At 34.6% G+C, this 21,745-nt stretch overlaps 4 protein-coding genes across 4 annotated transcripts in view; 1 reads left to right on the top strand and 3 right to left on the bottom strand.

Moving 5' to 3' along the window:
* LOC134845863 (trimethylamine monooxygenase-like) overlaps positions 1-10,808 on the bottom strand; it is a 64,697-nt gene extending 53,889 nt beyond the window's left edge. Inside the window, exons 1-3 of the mRNA XM_063862963.1 lie at positions 10,373-10,808; positions 6,382-6,628; positions 4,878-5,326 (exon numbers count right to left, since the gene is read on the bottom strand). Coding sequence (XP_063719033.1) covers positions 4,878-5,326; positions 6,382-6,542 — 610 coding nt within the window. The 5' untranslated portion in view covers positions 6,543-6,628; positions 10,373-10,808. The remainder of the gene's footprint in view (positions 1-4,877; positions 5,327-6,381; positions 6,629-10,372) is intronic.
* LOC134845551 (cytoplasmic dynein 2 intermediate chain 2-like) overlaps positions 1-21,745 on the top strand; it is a 405,850-nt gene that overhangs the window by 243,902 nt on the left and 140,203 nt on the right. The gene's annotated exons all lie outside the window — the stretch shown is intronic.
* Positions 1-21,745, bottom strand: part of LOC134846147 (zinc finger matrin-type protein 2-like) — a 209,456-nt gene that overhangs the window by 103,072 nt on the left and 84,639 nt on the right. The window lies entirely within an intron of this gene.
* Positions 15,942-21,070, bottom strand: LOC134845784 (uncharacterized). Its single transcript, XM_063862865.1, has 3 exons — positions 20,351-21,070; positions 18,027-18,206; positions 15,942-17,159 (listed from the first exon to the last, which is right to left on the bottom strand). Exons 1-3 carry the CDS (start codon positions 20,529-20,531, stop codon positions 16,972-16,974), a joined length of 549 nt encoding a protein of 182 aa, XP_063718935.1. The 5' UTR covers positions 20,532-21,070; the 3' UTR covers positions 15,942-16,971.

Below are 21,745 nucleotides of genomic sequence, written 5' to 3'. Positions count from 1 at the left end.
TCAATTTACCTACGTTTTTTTTACTGTCGAATATGCTCAAATTTTAGGCAATCAACCAGATTTTTCAAATCAGACTAAAAACAAAAAATGTAGTGTAATTTGAAAAATCTGGATGATTGCCTAAAATTAGGCATACTCGTTAGTAAAAAAAATAGGTAAAATGAGCCGTTATTTGCAAAAAATGATGCAAGAACCACAATGAGCTCCAATGAGCTATTTTTTTATTTCCAAGATAGCGCTGAAAAATATTTTTAAAACAAGCTTGCTTCGTCCACATAAATTGAACTAAAACGGTAAGTCTTAACTAATTTTTTTTCAACGTTAGGACAGTTTTATGAAACTTTTTAAAGTTTTTGAGAATATTTTACTCAATTTTTCCAGTGACAATTTAATATACCTAATTTTTCCTAGAAAACAAAAGTTGGCTGCTCGCTAACCTTATTCGAAACAAGACCAAAAATCAAAAAATGAAAACCTGTTTTTCTCAACAATGACACAAGTTTTTGAATCCCGACTGAAAAAAATTCAATAAAGTATATCACTCGATTCATTCCGATGATTATTTGTAGACCCAGAATTTGCGTGGAAAAGAAAAAGATTAAAAACAAGAACACATCGGAACACAAAATTCTTCCCCATTGCCAATGGTCGGAACAACAAGTTGGAGTAAAACCAATTGCTAAAAGTAAAAAAGGGGTTGTCAAAATGTAAATATTCAGCATTTTCCGCAGAAAACAAATTATATTTGATTTGGAAAACATTAATCTATTCGGAACCTAATATTTTTTGTAAATAAATATATAAAAACAATTTAGTGTAAAATTAAAGAAAACTGCTGGAAGTATACCTCAAACAACTGATTCCTTTTACAATTGTTTGTAAGTATTCAGTGAATTCGATCAGTGTTATCAAGATTCAAAGTTTATCTGACATGGAAAAGCTTTTGAAGAATTTGTATTAAAAAATTACGGACGCGGTCAGCACCCAAAGTTTATGCAACGTGATTTGAGAATTAACTTAAACGATATTTCTTTTCTAAAATCGAAAAACTTTGATAGAACATTAGGAATGAGTTCAGACTACGACTACAACGAGTTGACTGGAAGAATTTTAACTCAACTGGGCACACTGATTCATATTTCTTAAAATACACTGCGCTGTTGCTTAACTTTCAATTGATGACCTTTGTTTGCATAGGTTATCATTGCTTTGACGAAAAAAAAACCGGAAACCAAAAAACTATTGCCAACAATTTGGCATTAATTATAGAAATATTGTAGCTATTTTTTTTGATAATTACTTAGAAGCCGATCCGAATTCAACTTTATCTCTCTGATCATCAGGTAGAAAAAAAATTATGAAATCAGTCGAAATTATGTGTTACAAAACTTTAATTAGTTGAGTTAAAACAGCGGCGGAATTGCTGGTGAATTAATTGGACTCATTCAACTTTTCGATTGAAGTTAGAAATAATTGTGCCTCGTGAGAAAAATTCACAACAGTAGTTAATAGAATTTGGTATCTACTCGACTTAGCATTGACATAGTAAAATAGAATATAAAAACTAGAAAGTTATAAATGGTGCTGAAACTATTCAAAAATTAGCTTCTGAAGATAAATAATTACCCTAACTGACGAACCTTAGTGAGTTACAGAGAAGTTGATTTTTGGGTAGCGGTAGAGTATTAGTGAGTAAAAGTATTAGTATTAGTTAGGTAGAGTATTAGTGGGTAAAAGAACTGAACGAAAGAAACAACACACGTTTAAAAATAAGTTAAATCGTTGACCCAAAAATTTGGGGTAGTCATTTAGCTGTCAAAGATGTGATGTAATGAATTTAGAATTGTGCGCAAAAAACAGAAGTTGAGAAGTTTTGTGTTAGAGAATTGAAGAATATTAGATGGAGAGGTAATCAAAACAAATTGATTGAGCATAGCGGGTAAAAAGTCCGGGTAAAAAGAAGAGTTGGTAGAAGTGTAGTGGTTCAAAGAACACGGATTTAAAGATCAGTGTGAAGACTATTCATTTCAATTGAAAGTCAATACATTACCGGAAAAACTTACTGCATTTCAATCAAAAATGAAAAAAGTTTCGAATAAAAGGCTTCTGTTGAAATATTTTAATTTCATACTTTTTAAAATTAGACAATTTTCTACCAAACTTTGAAGGAAAAAAATAAATCTATTTGGCTAATTTTTTAAGTTGAAGTACCCTAAACTATGGTTGATTTTTTTAACAAAAGAAGAATTACCATGGAAATCTTTGCATCATTTACATGAAAAGCCAAAACTACTACCGAAAACTTTTTTCTACCAGTTGATTAAATTTCATTCAAGTTCTCATATGCACGTAATGAAATTTTGGGCGTGTTGCACCGTGGATGAGGGTACTAAAAATACATCGCCGCTATTTCTTGCCAAAATACGTTCATCTGGTTCGAGAGATGTTGTTTGCTTATAGCTTTTTTTTCTTCCGAGCAGTTTAATGCAATGATTCTAAACGTAACGCAAAACAATTTATTGCAAAAGCAACATAATAACGTAGAAACGTCGTTATAAATCATTTTTTTAAATTTCATGTCAACGTTTTAAACCATTGATCTCGAAATCATCGGGCCAACTAGACTAAATGCTGATTACTCCAGCTTGAAGAAACCCCGAGGAGCACAACAACTTCCCGCTAAACTGAAAAACCTTGTATCAATGGGTTATTGGACTCTTCATCAAACATTTTTGAAAATGAGACAATAAATATTTTTATGATGTTATACTGTTTTCGCAAACCTGCATTTTTTAAAAACTTATACACTTATGATAGCTTGTGCAAAAGCAGTAGATATTAAGGTCATAATGAAATATAAAAGTGCCTCGAAACATTTTGACTTTTTTACATCAAACACGTAATCACGGATGGTGATAAATACTATCTGTTATTTGTAAAAAAAACAAAGATTTAAACTACATCAAGTATAGTTCGATCACTACTAAGCATAACATATACTTGGATTATAACCAATCCTTGACACAAAATTTAGGTTTTAAAAATCGGAACTGTTCGGGGGGGGGGGGGGTTGAAAAATTGCAATAATAACAGATATAAACCTTTTCTCACTGAACAAATTGAAAGTGGTAATCAATCAATTTGAATGAAAATTTTTATGTTTGACCTCATATGCATAATGTTGGTAATTAGTCAATTTCATGTTTGTTTTCGATTAATTTGCGGTAGATTGTGATTCGATACATTTCTTTCAACTAGATTTCAATTAAATTTCTTGAAAGTAAAATAAATGTTTTCTCTAGCCTAAATTTATTTATTTGCATATAAAAGTAACGTTACTTGATCGCTTTAATTGGTCACAGCTAGACAAAAATTGAAAAAAATTTTGAGCCAATTTTTTTCCACACTGGAAAAGGACTTTAAAGTTTTTTTAAATCTTGCTCGAATCTCACCTGAAAAAGCTTGGGAAGGTTTTTTTCTTACGCATTCAATACCCAAATACTGATGATTAAGGATACATGTTAATGAGAAAAAAATTAATTTTGCCAAATTTGGTATTTGAAATGAATAGAAAACATCAACGGTTGTTCTTATAAGTAACTGTTGTTTTCACTGTGAAATGAGTTAAGCTCACTGCTGGTCATTTAAGCTCACTGCTTTCAGGCTAATTAAAAATTCCCGAAAGTTTTTGAAATGCATGTGTGAAAAACTGTGTCCATTTTCAGAAAAAAATGATTGTTCATAAAATCTATTATCATATTAATTTCAGTTTAGCAGAAGTCGTTTTTCCGCTAACACTTTCAATTCAATTCTTTTCAATTGATCATGTTGATTTAACTTTTTCAATTGTTTTTTTTTAACAGACTACCTTAAATTCGAAACTCAGGAAGTTTTTTAAAATGCTTGAAGAGATTCGAAACGATAGTTAGAGGTGCAAAAACAAGTTTTAATTCCGATAATTGTTCGAAGGTATTATAAATTTTAAGCAAATTTCGTTCAACAGTTGAGCTAGGAGCTAACCAGTGAATAGGGTTTATTGCTATTGAAAAAAATTATCAAAAGCTCAATTACGAGGTAAAAAAAATGAACAGTAAAATACAAAATTTCTCTGTAGCATTCATTTTGTTTTACAGAAGTTCGCAGAATAACCGTAGAACGCTAGTAACAAGTTCTGAACACTGGCGGCCATGAATTACACTTTGATAATTTGCTTGATTTTTTCAAACAGAAAGCTTTCACAATTTTAAGACCTTCGGTGTGAAAATATTTGACGATGTGATTCATGAAGCCCTGAGTTGTGGTAAAAAATTGTCTAAAAAACTTCGTAGTACTGCAGTGTAAAGTTTTGTTTGGTGATGTTTTGGACTTTAAATGTATTCTTTTATAAAGTGCTATTGAACTTAGAAAGAAGCAAAGTTACTTGAGCCCCCAGCTGCGGTTCCCAGATATGATATTGTTTCTTCCACGGTTCTTCCCCTGGTGCAGTAAATTTTTAGGGTCCGTCACCAAATATGGATATCTCAAAATAGTACAAAGGGGGACCCTTTGGGTCCGTAGGGGGTCGAATCCCTGAGAGAAGGGGCGTCCGCCCCCCCCCACCCCTAAATCCGCCCCTGCAACCCCTACCTGTTGGGGTATTAGCGGATTACTTAACTACCTTCCTGTGTTGAAAAGTGCGTCTATTTTGGCTGATTTTTCTTACCAAATTAGCTCAATGCGCTCAAAAACAAGATTTTGAGTTTAATCGGTTCATTAAAAAAAATGCTCAAACCATTCGAAATATTGCTTTAATTAACTCTACTCAGGTTTTTAAATTCATGATGTTTTAAAATTCTACGCTGTAAAAATAAACAATACTAATCCAAATTGTGACTGACCTTTGTATCTAGCCTCATCGACAAATTGTTTTGAGTGAACTACCGTTCCCTTGAACGTTTCTTGGCCAGGGTATGTTACGTAATTCGGGCAACTGAAGTGACCTGTCGCTACTATTACGTAATCAAACACCTCTTCTCTCTCCTGTTTCGTTTTCAGGTCTTTCACGCTGACATTGAATTTTTTCACGCTTTCGTCAAATGTCACATTTTGAATCCAACTGTTGAATTTGATATACTTTTCAATGCCGAACTTGCGGGCGAACTCTTCAAGGTACTCAAGCATGTAACTTCGATAGGGATAACTGGTACTTCCGATTTTGGGGTCATCTTGTTTCAAAGACATCGGGAGCTCAGGAAGCTCCATCACTTCTTTGGGATTGTTCGTTCTGAGGCCTTCATACATCGGCGAGTGCGTTTCGATTTCGTCTTTCTCGATTCCCTCTTCCCCCCTGTTAAATAATTTAATTACAATTTTTCTAAATTCATAGTAAAAAGTTTAAAGTAGGTTTATTCCGAAGCTAAAAACTTGATGCTAATTATAATTATAATAATAAGTTTGTTTTCAAGCTATGTGCGCTGCAAAAATGTATAAAACTTTATAACCAACATTCGAAGAACACCAGCTTGAGCGGACCATGAAGGCTATCTAGTGATGCTGATGCTAATTGCAGTAAAAACAGTTTTTGACAAGTGCGCTCTTCAATGTTAGTTATTTACTGGTGCTCACTTTTTACAATCAGACATTTTTGTTAATAATATTTTTATAAGTACGAATTCCCAGATGGGAGAGAGAGCAGCACATCTATTCAGATTTTTTCAAACTTCCTCCCCCTCCCCCCCCCCCCCCCCTACGTTTTCTTCATAAGTGGATTCAGTGACGGCTTAGGTCGGGATTGGTGCAGAGGATGGAGGGGATTTGATTTGTCAAGAGTTCAAACCTTTTTCATCAAAGAGTCAACCGTTTTGTTGGTCCTATTTTACGTCCTGCATTCCATTTTTTGGCCAATCAAAGACGACTTTCTCCGCAACGTGGTATTCTATTGGAGAATGAGGTAAGTTATTCTCTTTGCGTATTTTGGTTTTCAAAGGGAGAGCTCGGAAAATTCATTACGTAAGACTAAAATGGGGCCTATGAAGTTTTCGAATGTTTTCTAATTTTAAATTCGTCACGCGAACAACCCAAATCAACCCTAAGCTTCAACCCTCAAAATCCAGCATGTATCTAGTGTATTTTTAATAGATTCAAATTTGTTTTCAATGAAATTTTCAAGATAGTTAATTCTATTTATTTTCAAAAAAATGTTCTTCAAACTTTTCTTTGTAAAAAAACTGTATCTTTATTTGAGCAAGGTTTGTTAAAAATCTCATTAATTAAAAAATCTACTCGAAAACCGTTTAATCGACTCATTTTGAAACAAGATAATACACGCCATAAAAGACCCTCCCAATCCACTCATTTATTGCTGAAAAAGGCGTACACCTAAATTGGCTAGAAATAACTCACTTGAAGTTCCAGATACCTCCGATTGTATCGTATCTCTCGAAGCAAACCACTTCGTACCCTTCCGACTCAGAGACTGTGACTGCAGGTTCCAGACTCTGCAGGGCCCGCAGAGTGGTAACTCCAGCAGGCCCCGCTCCGATCACACAAACTCTAGTTCGCATCTTGTTCCAGGACTTGCAGTATAATAACTAAACTTCGGCTGCTGTCAGGAATAAACCACTCAAAACTGTTTCGTATTTCGTATTTTCTGAAAACAAAATAAGAATACTGTCGTCTTTCGTTTTTTTTTCTGAAGAACTGCGTTAATAGAAAGGGGCTTCCAAATCAAGATGCGATTTTTTCGAATCTCATCTGAAATTTTGTTTTCGAAATTTCGTTTTCATCTGAATACAGTTTTTCGCAGTATAGAGAGTTGCAAAAAGTTCGGACAGACAGAAATAATTAAAAAGAGCAAATGACCTTTTTCAGACAATTTTTACATGCAAAAGCTAATTTTTCAGACAGAAAGTATGTCTCAATGTCACCTAAAAATTCAAATCTGCATGCAAAAATTGCTCGAATTTGGCAGATTGCTCTCTTTATTTATTTCTGTCTGTCCGAACTTTTTGCAACTCTCTATAATATCACTTTCGGCCTACAAATCTGAACGAAATGAAAAAACTTAGAACTGCTCATTTCGACGTCGCATTTTAGCTTTTTACTGATTTCAACACGTAAAAACCATTTCGAAAAAACTAATTAACCTAAAAACTGTAGTTTTTGAGCAACTAAATTATTCAAGGTCACTGATTTTGCCTACAATTTGCCTGCCAAAAAGTTCAAGGTTGTTCGGCTTCAGATTTTGCATGCAAAAAGCGTCGAAAAGCACTGACTGCTCATTTTAATTAAGTCTGTCTGTCCGAACTTTTTGCTACTAATTATATAGCTTACACAGTGCTGATTTAAATTAACCGGACAAAACGCGTTAAACTTGAAATTTAAAACCCGTTTTTCTCAAATTGAGTTGAGTTTAGGTGAAAACTTATGAAGACAAAACTTGCTTAAAATTTTAGCAGAATTAATATGGTGTAATTGGTTTTGCGAAATTCGGGTCCGAAATTTTACCCCAAAAATGGGTCATTTTGGCTTTTCTTAGTTAATCAAAAATTACGCAGAAAATACCCAGTCCATCACAGACATAATTATATCAAAGTGAGCCCCTTAAGTAGCCCAACAAACTTTATAAAAATTTTCATTCAGCAACGATCTGGCATGCGTTTTGTCAGTATAAAAGAACCGATAAAAAGGCGGCAAAAAAGTTTACGCGAAACTTCAGAAAATTATTTTAAATTAATTTCAGCTTGAAGGGCAGAATTTTATCAGAAGTTTGAGCCGTTGTCCGATAAATTTGTTAAACGTTATATCTAGTGAAAACTAATCTTTGGCCGTATCATTTTCGGTCAACGAATCTCAAGGTAGTTAAAGAAACTTTATACTTAAAAGCAAAACTTTCGTTCTATATCACTTGTCTGTTTCAACTTTTTGTTCGGACTCTCCATAATTGATGGCAATTTGAGCCACTTGATGGCAGTTTTCACGTTAACTAGGCCTTTTGACATGGCTTTCAAAAATCCAAATGATTTTTAAAAACATCGACATCAAAAGTATCTATTTGATATTCATAAGACCCCTAGAAAAAAAGCGTCGTATGACTGTAAGCTCAAGCTTCTGCAAGAATTTAGCAATTAGTCTGAGTAAACCTCTAATGGGCCAAAGGCCGAAAGCGCGAAAGCTTTACAACCAATAACAGCCCAGTATCCAAAAACTCGAAACGACTAAGCAGCAATTTTTGTTAGTTTTGGACAGTTTAAAGGGCGCTGGTTGGAGCATCTGGACCTGATGAAAAAACTGGACAACCGCCAAAAACCAGAAAAAGTGTAGTGTTCAGAACGGTGAGCAGGACAAGAGGCGGGGCGCTACTAGTGCGGGGGATCGTACGAAGAAATCGGTGACTCCCACATCATCGAAGAAAAAATCCAGCCCAAAGAATAGAAGCGCGGAGGACACCTGTTTTGATAAGGAGATACAGATCTGCGTTACTGGGGGCAGGACTATGTGCAGGGCGACACAAGGGACTAAGAGAGCAGGTATCTAGGCATCTTGTAGCTGTGTTGGATAAGCTGAGACGAAATGAGAAACACACAGGGGTTACAGCGGCAAGGATTAGGACTAATAGGAAAAATCCTAATCTGGGCAAGCTTGTGGACATTGCACTAGCGGAATTATAGAGAACGGGGGAGGCGATTGATCGTGCACGGAGCGAAATGTTTTGGCGAATTAGAGAAGAGTCGGGGACATCAGCGCAGATCACACGAAGAGTTGAGATCAGCAGGTCTATCAAACACGAAGGGTGTCGGGAAATTGTCCGTTAAAGCACGCCTTTGGCTGTTCAGGAGCGAAGCAGAAGCCAATCGGAGGGAAATTAAGTACAACCGGAGGAACAAAAACTAGCGTTAGAAGATGATTGAAGAACAGTTGTGCCAACGGGAAAGATAAAGGGTACGGCGGAGGGAAAAAAACATCAGCGGCTATTCAAACGGCCCATTTGCAACGGACGCATTGGTTATAGCAGATGAAATTTCTGCTATAAGCTTGACCGAAGACGACCAGAGAAAAATTCTAGAAAAAATTGAAAATATGTGACTGGGAGCCTGACCGTGATGGGGAAGGAAATTGGGCATAAATGACCGACTGAATTGAAGTACAATTTGAAAACTATTATAGTACTAGGCTATTAAAGACAATTAGATATATTATATTTGTTCGATATTGTTAGTTATTTTGAATTTTCCGTGGGTGAATGTAGTGTAGAAATCATACTATGAACCTATGGCATGTTTACATGTATTATTGTTATATTACGTAACGTCATATAACTGTCCAGGTCAACGTTAGAGTTACCGTTTTACAGGTGTACAGCTAGTAGAAGGTGTTACGGTTAAGAAATAAAATTGGTTCTCTTACGTTTTTATTCACGCATACTCCCTCCCTGCCAGTTTACTACAACCGCCATTCGCGCCCCTCCATTTGGTTGAACACGGGGGTTATTAATTGATAAATTTTGGTGGAGGCGTTGAATGATTGACACCCCTCTCGTTTTTTAGTTGGTAGAGTTAAAACAGCTCGGCATACATTTTGCAAATTTGCAGCAAAATTTTTGCAAAAAAATCGAATTAAGCTCTAAAAACAAAATGTCTTTTAATCAATAATGGATTATTATTTAGAAAATATTGGACTATAATGGAATAACATGGCAAAAATAATCGATTTACGTGCCAAAAAAATGGATTAAAATCGATTATAATGAATTATAATGGATATTTTTTCTAAAAAATAATAGGTTATAATGGCAATGCAATCTATTTCGTGGTCTGAATTTTACATCTTTAATGGGTTATAATGGATTATTTTTGTCTCGGAAATCCATCATAAAAGATTAGAATCCAAGGGCGCTCAGTGCGGGATTTCATAGAAAAGCGAAAAATATATACATTTTTTTTGAAAATGTTTATACACATTGTAATTGGATTTTATACCAATCAGTTGAGCCGAAATTTCAATTTTGTTCCGATAATTTGTACTGTTAATTAGCCGATATGAAATTCTCCCCAGAGTTATCTCACGAAAAATTCATATTTTTCCCCCTATATTGTTTATGGGTATTGGGGGATTTGATCCGAAATTTCGTTGTGTTTGAGAAAGCGAAAAAAGACAATTAAAAGACCAATTGAAATGCCAAAAATTTTTCTTCCTTTTCACAAAGGACTTTGAACAACAAAATTGTAACTTACTTTGTAATGTACAAAAATAGAAATTTAGAAACATGCTTTTTTTTAATCAGTTTTTGGGCGAATTTGGGAACAAATCAATCGTTTTTGAAACCACATGTAATACTGAAGAAATATGAATCGCAGAAACTTCAAGAGAAAAAATGTGTTCATTTTGAATTTACCTGAGAGCAGAGTAATGTGTTGCATATAATTTGATCAAACGAACAGAAATTAGAAGCGGCTAATTGATCCTTTCACTCTGGCGAATTAAACACTTTTTCAGCTTGAACAACTTTGAATGTCGTTTTGAATTAGAGATTTGCTGCACCACGTTTAAGACCAATCACAAAATCTTTATACTTTGAATTTAACGAGTTTAACCAAGAAGTGAAAACTTCATACGATTTGAGAATTAGCCACTCGAGTCGAGAAGTCGCTCAAAGTAAACAGGTAAAAGCAAAGGCTTAGAATTGATATTTATGTAGGGATTAGATAATTATAAAGAATATTAGTTATTTTCTGGAGTATAGCTCAAGCTATACTACCAGAATATAACTAATACTCTTTATCCACATAAGTAAGGCCAGAGTCTATCGCGAAGTGTTTTGATCCCTTCTGAACACAAGTAAATTGTCCTTGACATAGCTTGAACTCAATCTGAACGTTCTTCAAGCCAAAGTTAAAGGCTATAGCGAGTTTCCAAAAAGGTAGTTTCTACAAGCGGTGCACGCTTCAAAAAGCAGACAAAATGCGGTTGAGCTTGAACTAGTGGGTTAAATTTTAAGTTATGACTCTGCTGTTAGAACCCAAATTTATGGTTTAGAAAACGTTTTGTACTAGCGCATGCATGTAATTCGAGTGATTACATATGTACGGATTTAGAAGGTAAACCGGCGCTCTTAAAATTTTTGTAAAAGCGCCCTTTTGTAAATACTAAATTTGAGAAGGTAGCGCGCGCCCAAAAATGCATTTTTTGGTCAAAACTTTCAAAAGGAGACCACATAAACGGCAGTTTCAGCCGGTCATTTTTTCAAAATTCGAGTGCGGCTTATACATTTTGGCAAAATTTTGTCTGGTTTTGGCAAAATCTTGTTTCAAGAAAGAGAAAAAATTAATTTGAACGACCTAACAAAGCTAAATTGTGTCGCTTTTTGAAATCCGCCCGTTCTCCACCGAGGAATTGCTACATCCGCCCCTTCCAAAGCACCTCAAACGGTGAAAACCTTTAATTAGATAGCTAGTTCTTGTATATCTCTTTAAGCACGATGTACATGACCTCCTTTAAAGCAGCGGCTTGCTGTGCTCTTCAAATTTGCAACATGATTTGCATCCGCTTTTAAAAACCTATATTCTACTTAAGACTCTTAAATTGCAACTAGTAAATTCAGTAGATCTATGTTGGTTGACTAAAGTTCTTAAAGTTAGTTGGGCTACATAAGGGGCTCAATTTGATATAATTATGTCTGTGATTGACTTGTTATTTTAGGCGTAATTTTTGATTAACTAAGAAAGCCAAAATGAACTATTTTTGGGGTAAAATTTTGGGCCCGAATTTTGCAAAACAAATAACACCATATCAATTCTGCTAAAATTTTAAGCAAGTTTTGTCTTCATAAGTTTTCACCTGAACTCAACCCAACTTGAGAAAAACGCGTTTTAATTTTCAAGTTTAACGCATTTTGTCCGGTTAATTTAAATCAGCACTGTAGCAAAAGCAACGTATATAGTGCAGAAGAGTTCAGTCTCGAAGCAGACTTCGTCTAACTTGCAATGAAAACAAAAATGTTCAGATAAGTTTTCTCGACAGTGAGGCATTTTTTTGAAGCTAAATCAAAATTATTTTGGCTATAGTAGTAGTAGTAGTAGTAGTAGTAGTAGTAGTAGTAGTAGTAGTAGTAGTTGAGGCTTCTTGGAAGTCATGCTTCCCAAGGGTTTATGAGTCCCGTCATTTACATGTTTTCATCAAGTTAAGTTTGAGTTTCGAGTTTTTTTCCAGTTGTTACAGTGAATGCATTTGCAGATAATTCTCCAAGTGCATCTGTTTAGATAATTAAATTTTCTGACGAAGTAATCCCAATAAAGTTTGCTTTTTGATTTTTTGTCAAGTTGGCTCTCATATTCTTCGTAGTGTTTGATGACGATGTTGCTTAAGAGTTTCGTTCTGTGAAAAAAGTTTTCGTCTGATTTGTTCAGTCTGTTTTTGTTGACTGCATGTTATCCTCTGCTGTGTTGGCGAGTTTTTTCTTCCTTAGAAGATTCAACAGCAATTGATATGTCATATTTGGAATTTACTAAGGATAAATACATGAGAAGATCGTGCATTTCAACGTAAAGGCATAATGGCAGTAGTTTAAGTTTGACTAGTCTTCCTTTGTAGTTAAGATTGCAATTAAGAATCCACTTTTATGGCCATTACTTGTACTCGTTCGAAACTTACTAAGCTGGCTCTACTTGGTGACCAAGCTTGTGAACAGTAAGTTATAATCGCGACGAGTGGAGTTTGTTAACCCATGAGCACGTAGCGGATATGTTTCGTTTTAATTGGAAAAAGGCTGTTGTTGCCTTTTGGTCACGTATTTCACAGTTTTTGTTCCATGTAAGATTTGGGGTTATTAAGCGGCCCAAATCCTTTTGAACATTCGTGGGATGCAGTTCGGTGTCGTTCAATTTGGCGGATAGATTTCCTCTTAATTTTAGTAATTTACATTTACTCGTATTTGTCGTCATTAAGTTTTCATAACACCAGTTTTCAAGTCCCCGAGCGCCATTCCTTAGGTCGATTTCATTCAGAGCACTTAATTTAAAGTCATCAGCAAAACCATAACTTTCAAGGTGAGGGCTTGCGTTGGGTAGATCATTGATGAATATTAAGAAGAGTAGCGGACCTAGGATAGAGCCTTGGGGTACTCCACTGCTGACTTGTGTTAGATTAGACGAGGCGTTTTCAATTTTAACGAATTGTTTGCGTTTATCGAGATATGAAGTTATGATATTAAGTAGTTTTCCGCCCACTCCAAAAATTTTTAAGTTTATCGATAAGCAAATGATGCGCAACTTTGTCAAATGCTTTTGCAAATTCTAGATAAATGACTGCCAATTCTTTTATGTTTTTGTTGTCGAACTTTTTGTATACAGAGTCTAAAAAGACCAATAGTTGGACTACAGATTGATTTTCATGCAGTTTGTGGCGACTATGTTCCTACAATTGATCAAAAAGAATTTTTTCGAACACTTTTGAAATACAACACAATAGGCTTATCGGACGATAACAGCTAACATCTGCTTTGTTTCCTTCCTTGAATACAGGCGACACCTTGCTTATCTTCCAGTAACTCGGATATGCACTTTTATTCATTACTGTTTTATAAAGCAGAAGGAGTGATTTCGGCAGGGATTTACAACAATTTTTGAGGACAATATTACCAATATTATCGGGTTCTATTGACTTGTTAAGCAGTAAACTTTCAATCACGGTTTCGATTTTCTTTTCCGTAATTTGTATATCGTTAACTTCTCTTTTGGTATGATCTGGCGTTATTGATTGTTTTTTTTTGTAAAAACACTTTGAAAAAATGAGTTAAAAAGATTTCCTCTGTCTTCGCTTGACTCCGCAATTGTTTCGTTGAGCTTTATTATTGGGGGTATTGATGGATTTTTTCTTATTGACGACAGATTTTTCTGTATGTTGCTAAAACGTCGTGTTTGGAATACATCAGCCTCAAAACAACATAGATCAGAATCGATTAAGGAGCTTAACTGTTTTTCCAATCGTTTGATTTTTATAGATCTTTTTATGTTTGGGTTTGGCCATTGACGTTTTTTCGTTGCAATTTTCTTTATTAGAAAAGAAGCTTGTTTTGAGATCCAGGGTGGAAGTGACGATCGATGTTTCGTGACTTTGATACCACGCGTGACTGCCTACGATTTCTCCTCAATTAGTCAAATCCGGCAGATAATCCAATCTAATTTTTTGCTCTTTCACATCCTTTTAGGAGGGTAGTCGGAATGGAATGTTAACACGTATGATATGCTATTGGCCCTGCATATCAGTTTATACATAGATATGAGTAGTCAAATTGGTATGCGTTAAGTTAACCGAAGTGTCAATAATTTACCAGATAAAGCAAATTACTTGATACTCTCATCCAGTAGGGACGCCTTTTCAGGGATTTGGCCTCCTGCCCGCGTTTTCACTGATAATGAACTTTCGGTTTACTGAACTGGTCCGTTCGTTTTTGTTTTAATGACATATCAATTACCTTAACAAACAACAATATAATATACAATCTTGGTCCCCTTACTTGGATATACTCCTTTTTAAAGCTCCGCTCAGAGTGATTCATGAAAAAAACGACGTAATTTCTCTGAAGTTTTTTTTTCAGAAATCTACATCTCCAATTTAGGCGTAATGTAAAAAAGTAGCATCTTCTGACGCAATAGTTTGGAGAAGAAAGCAGCCTCAATGCAATTTCGGCTATTTTCCATCGGTATTAAACTATCTTACCCGTACTGACAAGAAATGGAATGCAATCAATTTTATACAAAAAAGGTGACAAAATCCTAAAAGTATGATTTGCATTGATTTTAAAACTATTTAGTTTGATACAAAAATGTTGCGAAAAATCAATTTCAATCAATTCTAAATCGATTTAAATCGATTTTGTCAAAAATTTTTGGCTTCATTTTCATACGTGTTTTGAGTTACAATGAAATATATAATTTCTGATTTTTTCGGTTTTCAAAAAGTAAAGAAAATTGGAAATAAAATTGTAAGGTATGCTTCTGATTTAGCTTTCGCGTTCATTTTTGGCCTGAAACAAATCTCTAAGTATTTTGTAATTTTTCCGCCCTAAAATTGTTTTTAATGTTCTAAGTTGAGAGTTTCAATAATATGTCATTCACCCAAGATAAATGAGCCTAGGACGTTGGCAAAGAAATTGAATTATGAAGACTTCGTGAAGATTTTACTGATACTGAGCACTCTTTATGTGACACTCACACTGTCGCTCCAATGGGAATTTTTCTTGAGTACAAAAATTTGCTCAGGTTTCGAAACAAAAAGGTTTGGACTAAATTAATTTTGTTGAGATTTTGATATATTTCACTGCCTTGCAAAAATCCATAAAGACTGATTTTTTCTACAGTATTTTCTACTTATTCTGCCCAAAAATCAATGTTTCAACATCTTGAACTGAAACTGTTCCGCTTTAATCTGAATGATTAGAATTTCAGTACCATCTCGAATTGTTTTGTTCCCAATTAAAGTCGAATTATAATGGGCTTAAAATGAAGAATGTTTGGTAGACTACCCAAAATTGTTTCATATACGCTCCAGAGTTTAACCCAGATTAGAAAAAAAACTCAGAAAACAGCTCCAGGGAAAAAATGACCACTTGTATCAGCTCAAAGGTCGGCCTTGTTAGAAGTCGGCCTTGTTAGAAGTCGGCTCCAGAATAAAGTGATTGCCTTAACCAAATCAACCAGTGCTATCAGTATGTTTTTCTCATCATATACACAATGAAAATTACAAAACGGCACAATTAGGAAATTTGGGCGGAATCAGTAAAAAGACCCAATTAATTTAATCCATTCTAAATCAATTTAAGCAGGGGCGGATCTAGGATTTTTTTGAGGGGGGGCGGATTTTCAAAAAATTTTCGAAAATTTTGACGACCTTTTTTTTTTTTTAGGTCGACCAAATTGATTTTCCGCCCCCCCCCCCCTAAATCCGCCCCTGAATTTAAGTATATAAATGATTTTCGTACAGCATATTATTTACGTACAGCATATTATCTTTAGAAAAATTGATTTAAATTAATTCCAATCTCGAGTTTGCTAGTGCGGGTGAATAGAATTAGCCCATTTAGCAATTTTAAAGATCCGTAACTCTAAGGAGATTGATGGCAAGTGAAGCTATTTGCGGAGATTAGGGTATTAGTTTAAATCATAAGGAGAAATCATTCAGCGAGAAGTGTTCATCAACGAAACTTGTCTGAGAGAAAAACCACACAGAGCACTTATACTCCAATTTTTTGTTAACTTAGGAGAATCAAACAACTTTAGAAGTCAACAGCTTAATGATCTTTCTAGTAGGTTTCCAGCTTAATGATCTTTCTAGTAGGTTTCAAGTTTTAATATTGTACAAAACAGGATCAAGTTTTCGCTTTATTCAAAGGTTCAAAATCACAACTTTTGAGCCTAGCTTTTTGTTCAAAAGCCAGGACAACCGATTGAACTCCAAGACCATAATTGGATGCAAAAACCTGTCTTTAATATGATACTTGATCTCCTACAAGCTAAAGTTCATTTTTTTCATATCAGTCAAAAAACGAACCGTCGCCATAATTTCGAATCCTTGAAAAAATATTTTTAAATTTTTTTTGGCTTGTAATTAGTTTACTTAATCTTTGTTTTAGTTTGCGGATATTTGAAAAAAAATTGTTGATAATATTTCAACGTAAAAAATTATGCAAATTGATTATACCCTTAGCAGACAAATTTTACAGGAAATACTTTAACCCTCGAAGTTCGTTAACAAATGGTTTTGATTCAAGTTTCTTTCAAACTTGATGTCTTTTTGATTTACTGTTTTTACCCGGGGGCCCTTATGTCAGAATAATTTAATACGCGAAAAATATGCTGGTACTATAGTCAATCAGAAGTCAGTATTCAACTATTAGAATGAAATGAGCATGAAAATCAGTCAGTTTTTGACAGGTTGAAGAGGGTTGATTGCTCAGGAATTTTAGCGCATTCGATCTTTCGGCCACGAGAACAGCCCTTATTTGCTCTTTTGGGATCCGTTAATATGTCTTGCGTCATATACTGCCAATGCTATCATCAGGCCGAACTGGCCAATTGAGAGGGCGGATGCAACTATTGGAAGAATCTGCGACCAGTCTAATTCCAGATGATCAAATCGATCATACGCCATTTCAGCCGATGCAGTCGCGAAGTTCAACACCAGAACTGAAATAAACTCAAGTAAAGTGCAAACTTCAAAAATATAGAAATATTAAAAATATATGTTTTTAATTATATTTCCGTGTGAAAACTTTGGTTGTGACGGTGTTAAAATTTTCCTCAATTAATTTTATTGGTTTACCATGCACACAACGCCGAACTTTTCTCATCAGAATTCAGAAACAACAAAATTTAAAAAAAAATCTTCAAAAGATAGAACTTTTGGAAAAAAAGAAGAGAATCGAAAAACCCAGGCAAACTGATCTATCAAAAAGTACAAACGTTACTTCAGACTCGAGCAGAAAAAAAACCAACTGAAAGTATTCGGTTCATTCGTTCATCTGGTATTGAAGTTGAGCAGCTTGAGCTAAAGAGTTTAAGTGCTGATTCCAGGGGCGGATCTAGGATTTTCTCGAGGGGGGCGGAATTAAAAAAAATTATCTTAGGTCGACCAAACTGATATTCCGGGCGCTCTCAGAACACTATAAAACCCTGTTTTGATTTCCAAAAAAATTTGTGCCGCAAGCAAATTTTTGAAAAAAAGGTCAAAAATTCCCTTCAAAATTAGTATATATTGGCGCTAAAGGCACTTTTAGAAAGTTTTAGGATTGGTCTGTCTAAAATTTTCATCAAATATACCAAAACAGAGACCCTTTGGTCAAGGAGGGGGTCGAATCTTACGATATTCTTAACAATTTTCAAGACATTAACTATAACTAGCGGTGGCGGTGGCGGTGGCGGTGGTGGCGGCGGCGGCGTCTTCGTCTGCGGATTCTGCGAATAAAAAACAATCACCGGATACTCTGAACACTTGGGGTTCATAAGTCGGTTCCCTATTCGTAAACGGTAATAATTCATAAGTCGGAATCTAACCATGAATAGCTGCAATTGGGAGCATCATCCTGACCAACAGGGGTCTCTTGCCTTCCCACTTGCCATAACCTAGGAGCAACAGAGGCAGTACAACTGACACCACGTGATCTGATATGAACAGACTCCGGGACAGTTTGAACTCCAGCTCACTCTCCTCGAATACGGACCTCTCCCAGAAGTCTGAAACAAAGTAAGGTCGACACATTTCATATTTTACAATTCAGCTTTTTTATGAGCTTACGAACTTTTTTGCTATTAAATACCTCACCGAATCGATCTGTATTTTTTAAATTCAGTTTTTTCCTTGATCGTATGTGCTTTTTTAGCTTTCATATAACTGCATCGATATTCTCAACTTGCTCATCTTCAATAATCAAACCACTTCAGTTCTTAGAATGAATCATTGCAGTCCCGAAGCATGAATTTATAGTACACAAAATTTTGGGCGAGACAACCAAACTATCTTACAAAACAGATCAATTCATTGTGAAATTTCAGTCAGATATCCGTTTTTAATAAAAAAAACTCTTCTGATTTTATATGCACTTAAAATTGAACATAATTGCTTTCCTCCTCAAAAGTGTTGTGAGGCAGTGCCACGCACAACAAAATTTTTTAGTTTTTTCAAACTTTTTTTGGCTCAAAACGATTTTGGTTTTAAAATTTGTAAGGAGGTTGCCTCAAAAATAACAATTTAAGTTTTTCCTGCTCAATTTTTGTGGCGAATTAGTGATTTTTCGGTACTTTAGAATAACTTGGTTGAAATTTTGAAAAAATCATCTCTTTCACCGATTCGCGCGCTTGTACGATTTGCGCGCTTGTACAAAAAAGCTGTGTCATATAGTGCCAAAAAAAACTAGCTTTTTAGTGACGAAGTTCCGAAATGTTGTAAAAAAATTTATACTTTTAACTACTGAAAACTAGAGGTTGAAAACATTCCCTGGTCAAAGTTAAAACTGAATCACATTAAGAAGTCGCTTCTGGGGCTGACACCACGACTTGTTTAACACCAAAGGCAATAGCTGTCTGTACCCAACTGCCCGCATGTCTTGATTATGAATTCTCTCAGGAGAAAGTCGTCCAAACACATTTCGTACTTCTTATACTCAGTGGTACATTTCGCCTCTCGCTCGTTATACCCATCTCTCTCTCTCTCTCTCACACAAGATATAGTAATGAAATTTGGCGAAATATTTTAGGGCTGCGGTTACCCGGGTTGACCAAAACTTCTAATCATACAATTTCCATTTATGAAAAACTTCTTGTCATACAATTCCATACAATGCCATACGTACAGAACATTGTATGAAATCTCTATGACAAACATTTTTCCATAAATGAAAATTGTATGATAGGTGTTTTTCCATAAACCAAAAATTTTGATTTTTTTCTTTCTAAATTTTGTTTCTGAAAAGATTTCGGTTGCGTTTGCAACCGATCACAAGTGACAAAGACCTTGGTTACTCAAAACACCAAAGGTTGGACGGTCTTGCATTTACAATGCATAGCTAACGAACTGAATTTGGCTGTTTTTCACAATTGATATAACAAAAGTAACGAACTTTTATTTTTTGGCAAAATTTTTTAATGATGATTATTTTAAATTTTCGAATTTTCAAGTTATCAGACTCAAGTTATCAAAAAGAAATAGGAATTTTCAGCGTCTTTGAAAAAAAAATTTAAGTGAAAAGAAAATAAAAGCCAATTTTATTGTATCCAGGACTACGTTATGCACACAAAATAATAAATTTTGCATGCAAAAATTTTTTTTCGAAAAATGTTTGTTTACTTACGAAATTCGATTTGCGGTTGAAAAAAAAACAGAACATTTTTTGGACCAAATTTTCAAAATTACTTGAAAAATTTTCTGTGTCGCCATCAAAAAAATGTCAGTCATACAATTTCCATATATGGGAATTGTATGATAAGCATTTTTTTTCAAAAAACGAGAACCTCAGTTTTTTATCACCAGACTGTTTTATAAGAATCAAACAGCCACAGAAATAAAATTATACCAGTTTTCAACCATTTTTAGAAATTGTATGAAAATTGTATGACAAGCATTTTTCCATACACTTGATGTATGGAATTGTATGATAACCATTTTCGGTGTATGGAGGTCAACCCGGGTATTTGCCACTAAATTTAAGAAGGGCAAAAGTTGTAAGAATTGCCGCAAGCGGTGAAAAGTTAAATGTGCGACAATCCCCAAATTACTGCACTTACGGCACGGTGCTACTTTGATTCTGGCATCCTCCCCCTCCCCCTCCCCCAAGAACTTTGTAATGAGCTCCTTGAGCAATCGCATCCTCTGGTATACTGACCTAGTTTCTGACATTGCCAAGACTCTGTAGTGAGATACTTTGTGCAGTATTTCCACAGCCCCACTCTCAGATATGAACTGACTGTGCCGTGGACCCCATGGGCACAGAAGGGCAAACCCCAAGTAGACACAGCCAGAAGGAGAGAGAACGTGAACAGAACTTTGCCCACTGTCACTTCCATTAATGAACGAATTTTTGTTGAGTTTTTGTCGAATTTTTGTTAATTTTTTACACTCAAGAATAAATGCGAAGATTAGGCGTGAAATTTTCGTGTAGGAATAAATTGAATGTTTAATCTCAAAATTAAAATGCGAATTTCAGATATAGCTTTTCAGATGTAGTTCAAATTTGAATCAAATTGGGAATTGTGTTTATAATATCTTAAATTTGTGACTTAAAATATGATTTAAAATCAAATCCCTGTTTTAGTGTGAATCCGACTTTAAGTTAAAATGTGTTACTAGGAACCACGATTGAATAAGGAAATATTTGAAAAAAACTTAGCCTTCAATGACGACTGACTTAATTTCAATCAACAGTATAATGCAAATTACCACAAAATTTTAGTTAGTTTTTTTTCTATTTAAAACTAAATAACAACTATTGATCTCAATAAAATACATGTGTTACAGTTCTCTTAAAGTTGTTGATATTATGGTTTTAAGTATGGATAATGCTCAATAGCGCGTATCGTTAAAAAATTTTCTTCTACATCGTCATGGAAATGCTTAGCTTCATAAAACATATGGAGGTACTCAAAACAACGTTACTGAAACGTGATAAGGAGAGATCAAGCTTTTGTTCAAATGTCAAATAAATCCTTTAAAAATACAGCCTGTCGGTGTTTGAATGTTTTTCAAATAAGTGCATGGCTCCTGTTTACTTGGAAGTGAAAAAGGATTTTTTGACTGCATGTTTCTTGTATTAGGTGAAACATTAAAACTTCCGGTACATGTGTCATTGTTTCGTCTTTCAAATACAGAAATACAGAAATAATCAGAAAATTTTATGACAAATCAAATAGCAATTGACAATTAGTAATTCTAGCTTCAAAGGATTTGAAAGTTTTTTTTGCAATTTTCTTGCAGTTCTAATTTTTTTTTTTGCTGAGTTACCTACATACAATAAGCTTATTTCCACATTTTGAGATATTCGGTTTAAAAATGGTTTTTTTGGTTATCAGTTTATTGGTACATTGGCATATTGTCCTCATCGCTTTCAACAGTTTGGTATACAGTGCTGATTTAAAATACCCGGCAACAACGAAAGACATTCGATAATTCAAACGCGTTTTTCTCAATTTCGGGTAAAAAAGATCTTTTTCTCAAGATTTGAAAAAATCACTTTTACTATACAAAAATAGAAATTTTTGCTTGAAAACAAATTCGAAATTTT

This window comes from Symsagittifera roscoffensis, chromosome 5 (assembly GCF_963678635.1).
Source record: "Symsagittifera roscoffensis chromosome 5, txSymRosc1.1, whole genome shotgun sequence".
Classification (NCBI taxonomy): domain Eukaryota; kingdom Metazoa; phylum Xenacoelomorpha; order Acoela; family Convolutidae; genus Symsagittifera; species Symsagittifera roscoffensis.
The sequence above is the reverse complement of the archived record's forward strand: the minus strand, read 5'-3'. Positions and strand labels throughout refer to the sequence as shown.

Bases quoted from the DNA above. Each gene is read 5' to 3' on its own strand.
- LOC134845784 (XM_063862865.1), bottom strand. From the start codon at position 20,531: ATGGAAGTGACAGTGGGCAAAGTTCTGTTCACGTTCTCTCTCCTTCTG. The intron at 18,207-20,350 runs GTCAGTATACCA...ACTTTGTTTCAG, and splicing joins TTGGCAATGTCAGAAACTAG to ACTTCTGGGAGAGGTCCGTA. The intron at 17,160-18,026 runs GTTAGATTCCGA...AGTTTATTTCAG, and splicing joins CCCAATTGCAGCTATTCATG to TTCTGGTGTTGAACTTCGCG.